An 18,780-nucleotide genomic window follows, 5' to 3' on the forward strand; every position below is an offset into this window, starting at 1 on the left:
TGCTACCTCACTGGGCACTTTTAAAACTCTCCTATTTTTATAGGAAGGCTTTTTGTTAGAGTCTTTGGCTAATGTTTGTGCTCATTTGATTGCTTTTGTTATAAATTGTAATTGGTTTTGCTCTGTCTGTTTGTATTTTATACTCGTGTTTTTTGCTTTTGTGATTTGTTGTAATTTGTGTTGTGAAGCACTGTGAAGCAAATGGAATTTTATTCAAAAGACCGTGACCAAACATAAATCAAAATGTGCTCTAAAAATCGCCTAAAACCGAAATGTCATGACATTGTGTCAGACCCCCTGGGGTCACCGTGAAGGAGATCTCGGAGGTCATGGGGTCACCTTGAAGGAGATCTCGGAGGTCATGGGCTCACCTTGAAGGAGATCTAGGAGGTCATGGGCTCACCTTGAAGGAGATCTCGGAGGTCATGGGCTCACCTTGAAGGAGATCTCGGAGGTCATGGGCTCACCTTGAAGGAGATCTAGGAGATCATGGGCTCACCTTGAAGGAGATCTAGGAGATCATGGGCTCACCTTGAAGGAGATCTCGGAGGTCATGGGCTCACCTTGAAGGAGATCTCGGAGGTCATGGGCTCACCTTGAAGGAGATCTAGGAGATCATGGGCTCACCTTGAAGGAGATCTAGGAGGTCATGGGCTCACCTTGAAGGAGATCTCGGAGGTCATGGGCTCACCTTGAAGGAGATCTCGGAGGTCATGGTGAAGCCGTGCGTGATGACCGGCTCCTCCTCGGCGGTGCGTCCTTTCCATACGTCCAGCTCCACACAGCGACAGCCGGCCAGCAGCACCTGTCTGTACATCTCCACCGATGAGCTCCCGGCCAACTGGCCCGCTGAAAGAAGTTCATTTCCAAGGGTCATCGATTAATCACAAAATCAAATCTAATCAAATCAAGCTTTATTTATAGAGCACATTTCAAACAATCGAGATTGACCAAAGTGCTGTCTGTATAGTAAAATGAAAAACATCATCAAGAAAAGTAAAAAGGGAGACATCGAAGAGGAAGGACGGGTGGGGAGGGATCAATAGCTCCATATATGGAGATCTAAGGGTCTGAGGTTTGAGGTCAGATGTAGAGTTGCTGGCCAATATTGATAACATCAGGGATCTCCATATATGGGCTTAATATTGAGGGATTTCCATCCCTGATGATGACACGTGATGTCACGTGTTCCATCCCTGATGATGTCACGTGCTCCATCCTTGACGATGTCACGTGATGTCACGTGATCTCTCACCTGGGGTGTGACCAACACACTGACGGGAAATGCAGCAATTCCATAGTTAACTGCGACCTTCGGTCGCAACAATTACAAATAAGGAATGATCAAAGAAAAGAGGGGAGAGGACACCAGTGGTTCTGAAACATTTTTGATTCGGGGCACCCCTGCTGTAAATAACCTTTTCATTCACGGCACCTCTGAATTACACTGTTAATGTTTAGAATCTTATGTCATATTATGCAACATAAATATGCACATCTTTGAGAGAATATCAGTTTCCATTAGAGCAGACTTTACACTTGACGTTTAACATTTGAACCCCATACAGCATCCCTATTCCGGGGGGAACGTTCACCAAAAAACATAGCCGATCTACAAGCTCACAACGCGTCACAACAGTATGTACCTGTCAGATAGGTATTGTGTGAAGAGTTGATGAAGTAGTGGGACAGGGGGAAGCTCATGTCTTCAGACTGGTCCAGCTTCTCAGGGGGGATCACTCCGTTCTCATCACTGGACAGGTAGCTAGAGAATGCCTGGAGAGAGATGACACCTACACACGCACGCACGCACATGCACATGCACACACAGAGCTTCATAAGTATTGAAAAACCTTTTTTAATTTTGGATTCAATATTCATAGGTTCCCAGGATGTCCGTGCACCTACTGCAATATAGAAATCCTCAGCATCAAGGGTAGAATTCGGGATAAGCCCCAGTGCGTGTGTGTGTGTGTGTGTGTGTGTGTGTGTGTGTGTGTGTGTGCGTGCGTGCGTGCGTGCGTGCGTGCGTGCGTGCGTGCGTGCGTGCGTGCGTGCGTGCGTTCGTGCGCACGTGTGTGTGCGCGCGTGTGTGTGCGCGCGTGTGTGTGTGCGCATGTGCGTGTGCGAACATGCATGTGCACCTTGCTTCAACAGTGCCGTGTCCTGCTGGTGTCTCTCCATCAGAGCGTGTGTCTGCGCAGGTCTCAGGGGAGGGTAGAGTATCTCATTCAGACGAGGGTCTCTCTGTTTACAGTTGATGAACTCTGTCATCTGGTCTAGTGACAGCATGCCGTCGTCACCTCCCCTGCAGGGCACAACACAACCAACCACAATGGAACATAGAGGTCACCGTGTCTCCTATGGAAGCATGTCATGCACCTGAAGAAGCTTGTACATTGGCTATTTTTGGTTATTTGTTATTTTAAGATTAAAGAGTATTTGAAGTGGTCAGAGTAGCAATACAATACATTAGCAGTCAATAAAAGTGATTGGCTGTATGGCTACAAAACAAAACCATCATAAGCATGTTGTGCTAATTATTTATTAAATACAGGGCCAGTGTGTTTGGGAGGCTCATTTGATGCTGTTTCACAAATCGTAGATTAGGACTTGGCCTAACGTAATTTTATTTTGCTTTAATCCATGACCGCACGAGAACAGAACAGGACAGCAGGACAGAACAGGACAGGGTTATATAGAGACAGCACGGTTCAATAAATACTACAATCCTAATCCTATGATGAAGATCTTCACTACAATTCCACGGAATCTATTCCACAAAACTGAAGAAAGAAAACATAGGACGAAGCATCCTAGAGAAGAGAAGAGAAGAGAAGAGAAGAGAAGAGAAGAGAAGAGAAGAGAAGAGAAGAGAAGAGAAGAGAAGAGAAGAGAAGAGAAGAGAAGAGTAGAGAAGAGAAGAGAAGAGAAGAGAAGAGAAGAGAAAGTAGTCAAAGTACTCAACCCCAGTACTTGAGTCATAAAAGATATACACAGCTTAAAAAATAAGAAGTAGAGACACGCGCGCGCGCGCACACACACACACACACACACACACACACACACACACACACACACACACACACACACACACACACACACACACACACACACACACACACACACACACACACACACACACACACACACACACACACACACACCTAACAAAACAAAATGAACTTACTGCAGCTTAAAGACGCCGTTGAGCTCAGATCGAGGACACAGACAGTCCAGAAAGCTCCTGTAGGCCTCCGGAGAGAAGTCTTCCACTTTAATACTGTCACCCTGTCACATACACAACATGTCAACTACAGTAAGAAACATAGGGAATAATACGATAAAAAATAATGAAATACTGCTGTTCTCGGGCTAATGTTCCCCCCAGAATAGGGATGCTAGGGTTCAAGTTGTTGGACCAAATGTTGTGACATCTAAGTAACAATATGTAACTCAGATAACGTAGATGAAAAGGTTATTTACAGGGATGACCTGAGCCAAAAAAGTTTGAGAGGGTTTATAATGCTAACATACCCGTCCGTATGGCAGTCTATAGCTCTCCAGGGTAAGGGTTAGTCAGGGTTTATAATGCTAACATATCCATCCGTAGGGCAGTCTACAGCTCTCCAAGGTTAGCGTTAGGGTTTATAATGATAACATACCTGTCCGTAGGGCAGTCTACAGCTCTCCAAGGTTAGCGTGGGTTTATAATGCTAACATACCTGTCCGTAGGGCAGTCTACAGCTCTCCAGGGTTAGCGTTAGGGTTTATAATGCTAACATATCCGTCCGTACGGCAGTCTACAGCTCTCCAAGGTTAGCGTTAGGGTTTATAATGCTAACATACCTGTCCGTAGGGCAGTCTACAGCTCTCCAGGGTTAGCGTTAGGGTTTATAATGCTAACATACCCGTCCGTATAGGGCAGTCTACAGCTCTCCAGGGTTAGCGTTAGGGTTTATAATGCTAACATACCTGTCCGTAGGGCAGTCTACAGCTCTCCAGGGTTAGCGTTAGGGTTTATAATGCTAACATACCCGTCCGTAGGGCAGTCTACAGCTCTCCAGGGCAGTCTCCACTCTCTTCCTGTCTGAGGAGAACAGACGAACGATGCTGCAACGAGTCATAATGAGCACACAGCGTTACTAACAAACCAGTGTCCATTTTTCTACTAAAACTATGGCAAAGAATGTTAGTCGACTACTTTTTACGAAAACTAAACAAAAACTAAATAAAAACAAAGCTACAATGACTAAAAGTGTGACAAAATATACTGACAATTCTGTCAACCAATACAAAGAATATATAGACTAAATGTTAGGGAGGGACCAGTGGAGAAGAGATGCAGTAGAACTAAAAGACAAGTGATTGTATGCTTGGGTGCACTCCGATGTTGCGCAAAACTAAATGGTATTTTATTTTATTATTCAAAAGACTATGACTAAAACTAAATCAAAATGTGCTGTCACTGGGCTAAATATATATACAATAGAACATGGGACCCTTTCACATGAGAATGTTGTGCTCTAGGAGGCAGTGGTGAACACAAACTTACTTCTTGACTGGAATCTTCCCCTCTGGGTTTGGCTGGAGAGTTAACTTCACATACCTGGAATACAAACAAATGTTAGTTAAGTTGACCATTGATTGTCATAAGAATAACAATTAATTTCAACATGGGAACAGATCATGGCCTTTTAGGCCATGTAACAAAAATCATGAAAGTATAAAGTATCCATAATTCAGATTTGCTCATTTGATAACAATAAACATTGCATTATAATTATTGTAGTTATTTGGAGAAATGGATATTATATATAATATAATACTTTATATAATAAAATAATTTATTTGCTGAATATATTTTATCCTATATGAAGAGGGTGCCTAGAGGTGGACCACTGTGGACTGTGGACATCACAAATGTAACATCCAGGCTTTGTGAGGCGCACCGTTTCTCTGATCTGTAACAAGCCTGGCACAAACGTTCAAGGGACTGACATCAACGGGTATTATTAGGTTCTCAAGTCGCATCGTTCCCAAGTAGGCCGGTGGTGACTGGCACATACTTACAGGTCTATCAATATAACCACACGAGGGACCACAGGCCCAGCAGCAGCAGCTGCAGCTACAGTTACTTCAGGACCATGGACAGCAGCTCTTTCTTTCTCTCTCTCTGTGTGTGTGTGTGTGTGTGTGTGTGTGTGTGTGTGTGTGTGTGTGTGTGTGTGTGTGTGTGTGTGTGTGTGTGTGTGTGTGTGTGTGTGTGTGTGTGTGTGTGTGTGTGTGTGTGCATGCGTACTCACGCTTTGAGCAGACTCTGGTCTCTGTTCAGATTGTGGCTCAGAAGGTTAGAAGCCAGCGAGAACAGCTCTTCACACCACACCTACAATACACAATGATAACACACACACACACACACACACACACACACACACACACACACACACACACACACACACACACACACACACACACACACACACACACACACACACACACACACAGTGAGCTTGTAGATCAGCTATTTTCAAATGGCCAAAATGTATATTATATAGAGCTGAAGTAGTAATGGTTATGGTGGTGTTGGTGTAGAGTATGTTTTGTAATAATAATCAAAATCTACAAACTAAGTTTTCGCATAAATTGTACTGGAATAAAAGTACAATATTTGCTTCCGAGATGTAGTGGAGTAGAAGTAAAACTGTAATATTATTGGAAACAGTCGAGTACAAATCGTCATCCTGTGTTATAGTAAATGTAACTTGACCTTGGCCTCGTCATCCTGTGTTATAGTAAATGTAACTTGACCATGGCCTCGTCCTCCTGTGTTATAGTAAATGTAACTTGACCATGGCCTCGTCCTCCTGTGTTATAGTAAATGTAACTTGACCATGGCCTCGTCCTCCTGTGTTATAGTAAATGTAACTTGACCTTGGCCTCGTCATCCTGTGTTATAGTAAATGTAACTTGACCTTGGCCTCGTCCTCCTGTGTTATAGTAATTGTTACTTGACCTTGGCCTCGTCCTCCTGTGTTAGAGTAATTGTTACTTGACCTTGGCCTCGTCCTCCTGTGTTAGAGGAATTGTTACTTGACCTTGGCCTCGTCCTCCTGTGCAGCGATGAAGTTGATCAGGGTGACGTTGACCAGGTCCAAGGCCGTAACCACGGTGACCATGCGGTTCTCCAGACGACCAACCAGGCTGCCCGCATCCAGAAGCTCCCGCAGCTTGGCTTCCTATTGGACAAGAGGAGAGTCAGCGAGACAGCAGCTTGGCTTCCTATTGGACGAGAGGGGAGTCAGTGACAGAGGCTTGGCTTCCAATTGGACGAATGGAGAGTCAGAGGCTTCCTATTGGAAGAGAGGAGAGTCAGAGTGATTAGCAGCTTGGCTTCCTATTGGATGAGAGGAGAGTCAGAAGCTTCCTATTGGATGAGAGGAAAGTCAGAAGCTTCCTATTGGATGAGAGGAGAGTCAGAGTGATACATCGACGACAAAGTAGAGGTCAGGTCACTTAACCCATTGGTAAATAGCAAATGGTGCATTTACATCTTTATCCAAGGCGCTTTACATAGATTGTACATTACATTCATCCATTCACACACATATTCACACACCGATGCCGGAGGAAACCATGCAAGGCACCAACCAGCACATCAGGAGCAATTAGGGGTTCAGTGTCTTGCTCAAGGACACTTTGACACTAACTCTGGGGGAGCCCGGGTTCGAACTGGCAACCTTGCGGTTCCCATCCGGTCACTCTACCCCTGAGGGGGCCCTATGTTGTTCCAGGGACCGCCCAGAAGCAAAGATATGAGTTAAAAATGTTCGCTGTGCAAGAATATATATTAAAAGATTTGAGCAACATTTTCATTATTTTTCGAAGGACAATCCACAGACCTTTTGTGCTTCGGGTGTGTGGCAGTGGCAGATGTACTGCCTCATATACTGATACTAGACTGAGACACATTTCCAATACTAAACCATGCAAGAATTATACTTGGATCTCATAACACTGATGGTGGGACTACTGTTATAATTAGGGGTTACATTCGATCGGCGGACTGGACTTACGGTTTACTTATTCTTTGTTATTCATCTATTTGTGAAAGAATAGATCGGAAGCCGATTGGGGAGGAAGAGTTGATATATCGATGCATTGATGATCCGTACAAACGGATTCAGGGGGAGGGGGACTGGGGGGGAGGGGATAGCGTGTACCTCCACATGCGTTATGGCCCCCTAGTGAGACCCTTCACTGTCAGGTGAAAAGATGCTGGTGGCTTGACGGCTCGGGTATCGGAGGAGACTCGTGGCTATATTCACCCTCCCAATGACCTACTGTGGGGATTATCAGGGATGGATCACTCATAGACAGGCAGGGGAATTGGGAATTGGCTAATAATCAAATTGGGATATGAAGGGGAGAACATATATATTTTATTATCTGGGTGGGGCTTAGGGTGTTCAGCAGCATAGTCTCTTCAGTATTTATCTTTGTACCTTTTACATGCAAACAATAGACCTCAGATCTTATGTTGCATTTGCTTTAATCTGTCATGTTATCTGAGGAATGGGATTTGAGATCATGATTATTACTGTATGTCTGCCCCTGAGATTTCTATCATTTAAAATTTTCAATAAAAAGCTTAAAGGTGTAGTGAAATGAATTTTTTTTCACACTTTTAGACCATATCCGTGGTCATCATATGGTCATACCTAACAATGGATGCCAAAAAAATGGGAAAATTCAAATTTTTGTGTGTTTTTATATCAAACGTCCATAAAAATATATTTTGTATTACTTCCTGAAAACGAAAACGTGCTGCGTGATGACGTGTCGAGGCCAACATCGATAAAAGCCAATAAAAATGAAGCTCACCAGTTTAATTCCCCATATCTCCGCATCCGTCCAGCACAGGCTGCACAGCTGCTACTGATTACAGAAATCTTCCGTTTGTATTCCCATTCAAGATAACATCCAGAGAGTGTATTACGCGGTTTCAACTTAATCATCACGCTAAAAATGTATCTGAAAACATTATAGGGTAGAAATAAGCCACATTAAGAGTAAACTGGTAAAGCTGGCCGACTATCAGATTTGTAAACAAACATCCACAGATTCCACACGCTGTCCTGCGTAGCATAGCTACCCGTCCCTAGCTACCGTCCCATCCCCTGAAGGGATGCGACGCTCTGATTGGTTCAGAAACTTCATAGCGGTGTTTCAACTTGAGACCGTCTGAAACTTCACAATAAAATGTCCACCATTTCCGTTTCACTACGCCTTTAACCCCTTTATGGCCAGTGACGTAATTGACGTAATGAAATCAATAAATCCCTCATGGCCAGTGACGTAATGGACGTAATCGATTGATTCCCAATAATCGGGAGCTTATTGTCGCAAAATTTTGCATTTTTTAGCTAATTTGGCTAACGGCCGATGTAATCTTCCTAAAACCGGCCGAAAATCCGCGCGTGCACGGTCGATCACACACGCGCGTGATCGCGCATGCATCGCTGCGTAAAATGCGATGTTTTGGGCTTGATTAGAGCTTAATTTGACTTAGTTATGAAAAATACGATGATAGCTTAGCATTCCGGACATCTGAGAGTGTAACACAGTAGCAAAGCTACTGCCGGATATTTTGATCCAAACCGGAAGTGGTCATCGTTCACTCGCTCTCTTTGGTCAGAATCGGCAAAATGGTGACGTTACCGCCACCATCAGGACTGATTGTCCCAATACTATAGTCTTGCCCCGTCAAAATGAGATATAGTGTGTATATCGCGGATTTTTCTATTGGCATTAAAATGACAAATTAAACATTTGAAAAATGCTGGCTGAAGGCACATTAATTAGTTAATTAGGTATAGCAATAAGAGGGTTTTAAACAAAAATAAAAAATCAGCTAAAGTTTAAAATAGTGGTTAAAGTGGTTAAGATGTGTTCCGGGTCTCCAATAAAATCTCAAGACTGAAAATGTAATGAGGATGTTTTAGGCCGACCAGCTGAAGAAACCATGACCATTCATGTTTCTGGAAGATGCTTCTAAACTTGTATTCTATTGCTATAGTTTGATCACTTCAAATACTAGTTTGTAGATTTCCGGTGTGCAGACATGCTGGCTTCTATATGGAATCCAAATGACTGAAATCAGTCGTGGCGACTGAGAACTTTAAAAGTGAAGTGAAACGGAAATGGTGGGCATTTCATTTTGAAGTTTCAGGTTGAAACGCTGACTCTGGAGTTTCCGAACCAATGAGAGCGTCGCATCCCTCCAGGCTATGGGGTTTTAATCTGTGACTTCCGCTCACGTGCAGTGTCGTTTGTAAACAAAGTGACAGAGAGACGTGGGGCAAAGCCAGGCGATTATATCTAACATATACACAACCTATATACATATTTTAGCGTGATGATTAAATGTAAAACGAGTAATACACTATCTGGATGTCATCTTGAATGAGATTAAAAACGAAGTAGTTCTTTAATCAAAACCAGCTGTGTTGGAGGACAATGAAGGGAATCAAACTGGTGGGCTTCCTTTTTATTGGCTTTTATTGATGTGGGCCTCGACACGTCATCACGCAGCACGTTTTCATTTTCAGGAAGTAATTATAAAAACACACAAAGATGAGAATTTGCCCATTTCTTTGGCATCCATTGTTAGGTATGCCCATATGGATATGGTCTAAAAGTGTGAAAAACGTATTTTGAATTTCACTACACCTTTAATTGATGCATAAAGGTCACATTGAGGTATACCTTGGGTGGCCGGGTGCTCCTTCCAGTTCTGACATCTCTCACTAGAGTCAGGTCCAACAGTTCTGTCTCCTGAATCACACACACACACACACACACACACACACACACACACACACACACACACACACACACACACACACACACACACACAGAGAAAGTGTTTCATGAGCGGGGAGGGGACGCTTTTTTGACTAACTTCCATTTAGTTTTATTAATATTTTAGTCATAAGAAAAGTTTTTTTGTCTAGTTTTAGTCGACTAAATGCCATAAGATTTTAGTCTATGTTATTTTTTTGGTGGTGCCTTGATGCCGTCGTAATGCGTGATTTTACCCTTGGTTGCATGCTGAAAAAAAGCCGATCTGCAAGCTCACACATTGTGAACTTGTAGATCTGCTATTGCAACACCCGAGCGTAAACAAACATAAAATGACGTGTCTTTTAGTTCTACTGCATCTCTTGTCCACTAGTCCCTCCCTGATCATCTGTTGACGAAATTGTCAGTACATTTAGTCATATAGTTTTAGTCATCACAGCTTAGATTTTATTTATTTTTCATTCAGTTTATCAAAAAATGTATTAATAAAGCACTTATTTCCAACTGTAAACCTGTTATAATGTGACAATAAATGCTGATTCTGATCAGAAGCGCTTCCACCATGCCTTTTGCAACTCAAGGAGTTGCATTAGGACGGGTGGTCTGTGTATTTTGTGAAAAATAAAAAAAATATATATATATATATATTAAAAAAAAAAGGAGTTGCATTAATGTGGTTGACCTTAAAATGGTTTTGTTGCAAGGAGTTGCAACTGGTGTGGTTTGGGCTTAATTAGTGCACATGCGCTTAAATGCACACACCGTGCTGAGCGAGCACTCACTCACTCACTCACTCGGCTGGAAGTGAATTAATGGTGGGGTTAAATGCTACATCCCGTTTCCTGCTGGGGATTTTGAGCCCACCTGGACGGAGACAGGAGGTGTGTGTGTGTGTGTGTGTGTGTGTGTGTGTGTGTGTGTGTGTGTGTGTGTGTGTGTGTGTGCATGCGCGCGCCTGCCTGCCTGCCTGCGTGCGTGCATGCGCGCCTGTGTGAGCGTGCATGCGTGCGTACGTGAGCGCGCGTGCGTGCGTGCGTGCGTGCGTGCGAGCGAGCGTGCGTGCGTGCGTGCGTGCGTGCGTGCGTGCGTGCGTGCGTGCGTGCGTGCCTATGGTAGTGTGTTTAGATTAAAGTGGGCCAGCTGTCTAGGTCAGGACATAGTGGGTCGTCAACAGTGGGTCAGTACCCCCGGGGGTCCTCAGAGTAACTCCAGGGGTCCGCCAAATATTTGTGTGATGGGGAACATTATCCGAAAAATAGCAGTCTCAATAATAGTAAAAATAGTCTCAATGTTGCTTAATACAAATATCAGATAGGATAGTTAGTGTGCTTGTGCTTGTGCGTATGTGTGTGTGCATGCATGTGTGTGTGTAACCTTGTTCTGGTCTGTCCAGTACAGGTAGAATCCATGTGGATCCACACACAGCGTGACTGGAGTCACTGTAGATAGATCCTAGAGAGAGAGAGAGAGAGAGAGAGAGAGAGAGAGAGAGAGAGAGAGAGAGAGAGAGAGAGAGAGAGAGAGAGAGAGAGCAAAGAAAGACATGTCAAAGAGATTCAAATATGACCATAATGACTCACAAGCATGAACACACACACACACACGCACGCACAGTAAGTTCTGTCCAGTTGTCATGACGACTTCAAACTGTTACATTGTTGCCATGGTAACCAGCCAGGTGAAATCAGGACTTTGCCTACTTACTTTACTGGCAGTTTAAAATAATTTGTCAACAATAACAAATATAACAATGTCATCATAGAAAACGTTGCCAATGTCGATTATACACAAAAACAGCCAAAGCTCAGTTCCACTGTGGTTCGACCTTGAACCGTGAGTGGAGCGGGCTCTCCGGGGTAGGGATCGAACCATGACCACTTACTGTTGAGTCACATTTCAGTGTTTTTTTCCCTTAATGTCCCGCCCCATATTGGATACTGGGCCCTGGTTGGTTATAGACTGGTCCCAGACTAATCTGGTTGGCCACCATTTCAGCCGTGAGGTCCTCCCACAATTGAGAGGGGCCAGACTTAATCTGCCTGGGGCATAGCATTGCAAAGGCAGATGAAGGCTGGCTACACAAGGCCAGATCATGGGTTCAAATCCCGGGTGTCACGGTTGCAATTAGGACAGTTACACAAATCGTTGTATTGTAGCTTTCCAAGAAAACGGAATGCATGCTTATGAATGAGGACCCATCAATTGATGGATCACACATTAAGGAAGTTGAGGACTTTAAATATCTGGGTTCATAACTTCATACTGTATGTGGCTGACAGCAGAAAGGACTTTCTTGCCAGAAAGGGTCAAGCCTGGAACGCCTGCAACAAACTCCTCCGAGTCTGGCAGTGACCTCCACCAAGGTCAATTTCTTCAGGGCCTGTGTTGAAAGCATCCTGCTATACGGTGCTGAAACAGGGACTATGAAGAAGGAATTACAAGACTGGCTTGATGGCACATATACAAGACTCCTCATGTGTGTTAAAAAACATCTCCTGGAAAACTCATCCAACCAAAGAGCAGATCTATGGTGAACTGCCGCCATTAATAACAACCGCAGGTACGTCGCAGACCAATCTTTGCTGGTCACTGCTACCGCTCCAAGGATTAAATAATATCAGATATCCTGCTATGGTGGCTCCCTCAATCATCTAGAGGCCTCATACATATCCTGACACAAAGACGTGGCATCTAGGATCTTGACGACAGTCGAAGGATGATGATGATGATGTAGCTTTTGGTAAACATTTGTGGTTTATTTCAACCTGGGTATAGTATGGGGGATATGAGGATATTCATTGCACTATTATGCTTGTAATGTTTACCCGTGGGTGCTACACTTTTCTGAAATAAAAAGTGTTGAGAAGGAAAAGCAAATTAAGCAAAGCATAAAAACAATTACATTACAGGCTCCAGAGAACACTGTAATCGAATCCAAACAGAGAAAAGTCACTTGGCTCAATAAAGGAGGACTCAGTAATTATGAACCCATGTGGGACCTTCAACAAATTGTCTCTGTCGGCTGGAAACCACAGATGTCCAAAACGGTAAAGGTCCCTGCACACTGGACGCGTTTTCGGATTTTTAGCTGCGTTTTTCCGTCGGTTTTCCGAAAAACGTGTCCAGTGTGCAACCACCAAGTAGCAGATCCACAAGCTTTAGATCTGCTACTTTTGATGCTTTTGTTGTAGTTAGTATGGTAAGTAAGTACGGCAAGTATAGGCCATTCATTTACCAAACAAAACACGGAAAGTTAGAAAATGGAGAGAAGAGGTTTCTGCCAGACATCAAAGGTAATAGTCGCTTTCTGTCGTGTGGAAACCTTGTGTTTCCATTCCAAATGGTTACTTTTCACTAAGTGAAAAAAAAACTATTTTCAGTGGATCCAATGTAGTTATAATTTAGACGAAAGCTCTTGGTAATACATTTCATTGCAATATTTATATAACCCACATTTATCCCAAAATAGCTGATCAACAAGTGAACTGCTATTTTGGGCTACTTTAGTGTTTAGTACGATGAGAAGTAGAGCATTTAAATTACGAAAAAACATAAAAAGTTGAAACATGGAGATGAGAGGTTTCTGCCCGCATACAAATGCAACAATGATGAAAGCAATAACAAGGCTTTGGTTAGAGGCATGATTGAAAAAATATAATGGGGATTTGTTTTCTATTCGAGTCATTAAAGAAGATACTGAGTTTAGGGATCATGTTTTCTCTAATGGGCTGTTACAAAGTTTTGGGCCACCTGATTGCAAAAAATGCTTTATTAGAGAATTAGATGAATAGAGCTGAATAGAGCTACAATAGGCTATATGTATTTCCCGATCTACAAGCTCACAACGTGTCGCATCTCGACACGTTGTGAGCTTGTAGATCTGCCTATTTCACTAGTTTGGTTCTCGGGAAGACATCCAATTTCTCCTTTGGGTCTCGGGCTAAAAAGTCTGGGATCAACTGGTGTAAAATGTTTAAAACGATCTGGCTCGTAGTATGTACTGTATGAGCCAGGATTTGAAATGAAATGAAATGAAATGATTACTATATTTACCCAGGGTATCTGGGCTAAGCTCAATAACTTGTTTCCAGCCAGGCCCTGCTCATAGAACATTTCATCGTAGTGGTTCAATGCCTTGTTCAAGGGCACTTCAGCGGTGGTAATTTTAACGTGTCGGACCGCTGATTCGAACTGGCGACCTTCCGGTATCAAGACCGCTCCGCAATCCGTTCGGCCACCGCTGCCAGCCAGAGATATTCAGTATTTGTATTTGCAGACTATAAATCTGCTTTGTTACATAACTACATATAAAGGAAACCTATGCGTAAAGCTGCTGAGAGATATGACAAAATCAATTAATATTGAATTAAGTCTGTGATTCCCACTATACAGGTGATGTGATTAACTGTAACAAAGGCAGAACTAATCTAGCACCATGTGTTTAGGAATGCAACCTGGAGCACACATATAACCCATTAACCAGCAGGTGCTCCAGGTTGTGTTATGTGTGCTCCAGGTTGTGTTATGTGTGCTCCAGGTGGTGTTATGTGTGCTCCAGGTTGTGTTATGTGTGCTCCGGGTTGTGTTATGTGTGCTCCGGGTTGTGTTATGTGTGCTCCGGGTTGTGTTATGTGTGCTCCGGGTTGTGTTATGTGTGCTCCGGGTTGTGTTATGTGTGCTCCGGGTTGTGTTATGTGTGCTCCGGGTTGTGTTATGTGTGCTCCGGGTTGTGTTATGTGTGCTCCGGGTTGTGTTATGTGTGCTCCAGGTTGTGTTATGTGTGCTCCAGGTTGTGTTGTGTGTGCTCCAGGTTGTGCTATGTGTGCTCCAGGTTGTGTTATGTGTGCTCCAGGTTGTGCTATGTGTGCTCCAGGTTGTGTTATGTGTGCTCCAGGTTGTGTTATGTGTGCTCCAGGTTGTGTTATGTGTGCTCCAGGTTGTGTTATGTGTGCTCCAGGTTGTGTTATGTGTGCTCCAGGTTGTGTTATGTGTGCTCCAGGTTGCATTCATCAGCTCGTGGTGGACAATTTTGTCAAAATTCAATTATTATCCAAAGACATACAAAATGAGTACACAAACACATAAAGCAGTCTGCGATTGCAGCTGGTGCAAAAATGTGGCAGCCCGCCTACTCACTGGCACAAAGATGTGTGACCATAAATAACTCCCGTCTCCCGTCTTAGCTGTGCTCCATTGGCTCCCTGCTGTCTATATTTTAGAGTTCACTTTAAGGTCCTTTTATTTGTTTTTAAATCTTTACTCTTTATCTCGCGGAACTTGTGGAACCTTACTCCCCAGTTAGGGCTCTGAGGTCCGCTGACAAGGCACTCTTGGAGGTTAACAAAACGAGACTAAGATCCAGGGGTGACCCCCACGCTCTGGAACAGCTTGGTTTAAGACTACGATCCAGGGGTGACCCCCACGCTCTGGAACAGCTTGGTTTAAGACTAAGATCCAGGGGTGACCCCCACACTCTGGAACAGCTTGGTTTAAGACTAAGATCCAGGGGTGACCCCCACGCTCTGGAACAGCTTGGTTTAAGACTAAGATCCAGGGGTGACCCCCACGCTCTGGAACAGATCCAGGGGTGACCCCCACGCTCTGGAACAGCTTGGTTTCATTTCACGCTCTCAAGAGTTAAATTATTGATAAACATCTGCATTGCTTAATTTACAAGAAGTCTACACAATTCAGAAGAGCAGAAGAGCCTGCTGGTTAGTCAGTCAGGGACCAATCAGAAGGCTGACAAAGGGTGAATTGGCCGCACGCACGCACGCGCACACGCACACGCACACGCACACACACACACACACACACACACACACACACACACACACACACACACACACACACACACTCAAATATGATGTGCTGCGATGGCATTCCATGCACACGCTGGAATGTCACTCACAAATATTGTATAGTGCTCTGTCTTGCAAACACACTTCTAAAATGACAATGACACACACAAGTTCATCACACATGCATGCACGCACGCACGCCTCATCTGTTTAGGTGGTGGTAACCAGACCAGTTACCATAGCAACTTGACAGCACGTTTCTTATCAATGCCCTGTGAGCACACACACACACTCTCTCTCACACACACACACACACACACACACACACATACCTCCAAAAAATCGTGTATTTTTGTATTATTATTATTAAAACAAAGAATAAACTTTTACAAGCTCCTGAATCATTGCTTTATACCATAAGAACAGCTGTGATGTTAGTGATCTTTGGGATTCACATTTGCTTGGAACTTCTGCTTTGTATCTTTGATGTTTGTATAATGATATTGCTTAGCTTGATAATGGTTGCCAAGTCTGTGATCGCATCAATGTCCGAAGATGTTTGAAAATGCAAATCTTTTCAACATGGAAACAACTACTTCCTTCACAGGTGTTACCCATGATAGGCCTACTAATTAAGGCTCTGTTCCATTTAGTGTACAGTGGTTCTCAAATGTTTTAATTTCATGGACCCCCATAACTCTGAGAGAGTGAGAGTGTACAAATGGAACCATTTGGGTCCATTTGGTTCTATTTGTTGTACACTCTCAAGAGTTACACACCCGTACAGGGCAATTTGGAACCCACTCAAGGACACCTTTGAGACCCATGCACTGGTGTAGCAGAGTGTTTCCAGTGAGCCAACATGCACAATAGCAGCACCCTGACTCTGTTTGACCAGAATGGAACAGAGCCTTCATTAGTATCATCTGTAAGACATATGAAGGAAGTAGGGAAGGGGCCTGGAAGTAGGAAGAGTTACTCTGTGCGCATAGAGCCTATTACTATTATCTCAAATAATTTAGATAATAGCGAGTAGGGAGATTATGTAATCCTTAAACGGACCTGAGTTGGAACTAGGTTGGTCAGTTGTCGTTTCCTTCTGGACCCGATCTCACATGGCGAATGCTCCAGAACGTTCCCTCCAGAATAGTTGGTGTTCAAGCATATACAATAGCTAAGTAAGAACACCCCCCTGTCCACCTCTACAGGTGGTGATGATTGTGTACCACAAGTTATTTTCAACCTCTTTCATGTCAAGGACCATTATTTATTCGCCATTTGAGCCGCGGACCACCATTTAATGAGAATTAGCATCTCAAAGATAGAATATTTTGTTTCCATGCGGTATTGGTGTGGTACCATAGGAGAGATTACAGGCAAACAAAATAATAATTCTTCTACATTCTTTAATTGTGTAGACATTGTAAATTAAGTAATGCAGATGTTTAACAATAATTGTACTCTTGAGAGCGTAAAATGAAACAATTTGGTTTAATTTTACACTCTCAAGTGTTAAATATCTACAGTATAAGGGGCCATTTGGTTATACCAACTCTTCCATCATTTAGCTGGGGACCACCTGGAACCTCCTCAAGGACCTTTTAAGCTGAGCATCCACAGACAAAAGAGGCAAAGCAGAGGAAGCTCAACTCACTCCATAGACAAATCACATTGTCAGAGTTAATGGAACCCTCAGGATTACATATATAAACGCTACCAACTACCTGTTGACCTTCCTGACCAACCTGTACGACAGACAAGAAACAATACTTCTATTGTAGAACACACTGTAAAAGGCTAGTCTGACTCCACACCAACCATTCATGGTGTGTTGGCAAATTGGCCAACCACTCATAAAATGTGTAGTCGCATCTGTAATTAAAGTGTTCTATATGATGACAGCTTTACATGGCGAACAGGATAAGGAAAGCAACCATCAAACAGAATAGACCCATGTCTTCTTTCATTCCTCTTGCCTCACTATTCCTGAATTACTGCTGGCATTTCAGTATTTCTCTCTCTCTCTCACACACACACACACACACACACACACACACACACACACACACACACACACACACACACACACACACACACACACACACACACACACACACACACACACAGTCACACACACACACACACACACACACACACACACACACACACACACACACACACACACACACGACAGACAGTTCAATTAAAATCTAATCAATTAGCTTCATCGACATAATATAGAAGCTTCCTCATTTTCCTCTGCAAACCAATAAAAGCAGGGAAAAACCTCCTCTGCTATGCAGTGTGTATGTATACATGAAATGGAAATAAGGAGTGGTAGGACGCAGCAGTACTATAAGACATAGGAAGTGGGATGAGTATAGGAAATAGGAAGTAGGATAGGACATGACAGGACATGACATGACATGACAATTATAGGGAATATACTGTAGGAAGTAGCAGGACTTTAGGAACTAGCAGGACTTTAGGAAATAGGAAGTAGCAGGACTTTAGGAACTAGCAGGACTTTAGGAAATAGGAAGTAGCAGGACTTTAGGAAATAGGAAGTACCTCGTCCCATTTGATGAAGTTGCTGCCGCTCTTCAGTGTGGAGGAGACATCAGGAGGCTGCAGCTTCAAGGCATGGACCCCTGGCTGCCCGCCAGCCATGGCTGCACACACACACACACACACACACACACACACACACACACACACACACACACACACACACACACACACACACACACACACACACGCACACACACAGGTGCTCAAACGCAAAGCGCAGCAGGCATGTGGATCACCGTCTCCGGTGAACACCAACTCCTCAGAAGTCCAGCAGGAACAGCAGAGACGTGGTTGTCTGCAGCCTCTCACATCTTCCCACTTGTTGTCTGGAAATAGAAAAACTCATGTCTGCACTTTTTTTTTTAATTGTCTTCACTCTATCCGCCGCCTCGCCTCGCTCTCCCTCCCTGTCTCTCTCTGTCTCTGTCTATCTCTCTTGCTTCTCTATCACCTTCTTATTCTTGTCTACTCTGCTCACCTCCGTTGGTGCTGCGTCTCGCAGAGGCAGGCTGAATAAGGATGGACATGCATGCATGTGTGTGTG

The 18,780-nt window shown here is 43.7% G+C and overlaps 1 protein-coding gene across 1 annotated transcript in view; it reads right to left on the reverse strand.

Annotated features, from left to right (window-relative positions):
• Positions 1-18,335, reverse strand: part of LOC306931203 (1-phosphatidylinositol 4,5-bisphosphate phosphodiesterase beta-1-like) — a gene marked incomplete at both ends in the record, with an annotated part of 37,981 nt that extends 19,646 nt beyond the window's left edge. The window contains 11 exons of the mRNA XM_079512456.1: positions 692-849; positions 1,647-1,793; positions 2,145-2,308; positions 3,191-3,291; positions 4,038-4,113; positions 4,556-4,609; positions 5,307-5,386; positions 6,099-6,239; positions 9,769-9,837; positions 11,239-11,316; positions 18,237-18,335. Of these exons, the coding sequence (XP_079368582.1) occupies positions 692-849; positions 1,647-1,793; positions 2,145-2,308; positions 3,191-3,291; positions 4,038-4,113; positions 4,556-4,609; positions 5,307-5,386; positions 6,099-6,239; positions 9,769-9,837; positions 11,239-11,316; positions 18,237-18,335 (1,167 nt within the window). The remainder of the gene's footprint in view (positions 1-691; positions 850-1,646; positions 1,794-2,144; positions 2,309-3,190; positions 3,292-4,037; positions 4,114-4,555; positions 4,610-5,306; positions 5,387-6,098; positions 6,240-9,768; positions 9,838-11,238; positions 11,317-18,236) is intronic.
• Between the last annotated feature and the right edge of the window lie 445 nt (positions 18,336-18,780).

This window comes from Electrona antarctica (genome assembly GCF_951216825.1).
Source record: "Electrona antarctica genome assembly, chromosome: 10".
In the NCBI taxonomy this organism is placed as follows: Eukaryota; Metazoa; Chordata; class Actinopteri; order Myctophiformes; family Myctophidae; genus Electrona; species Electrona antarctica.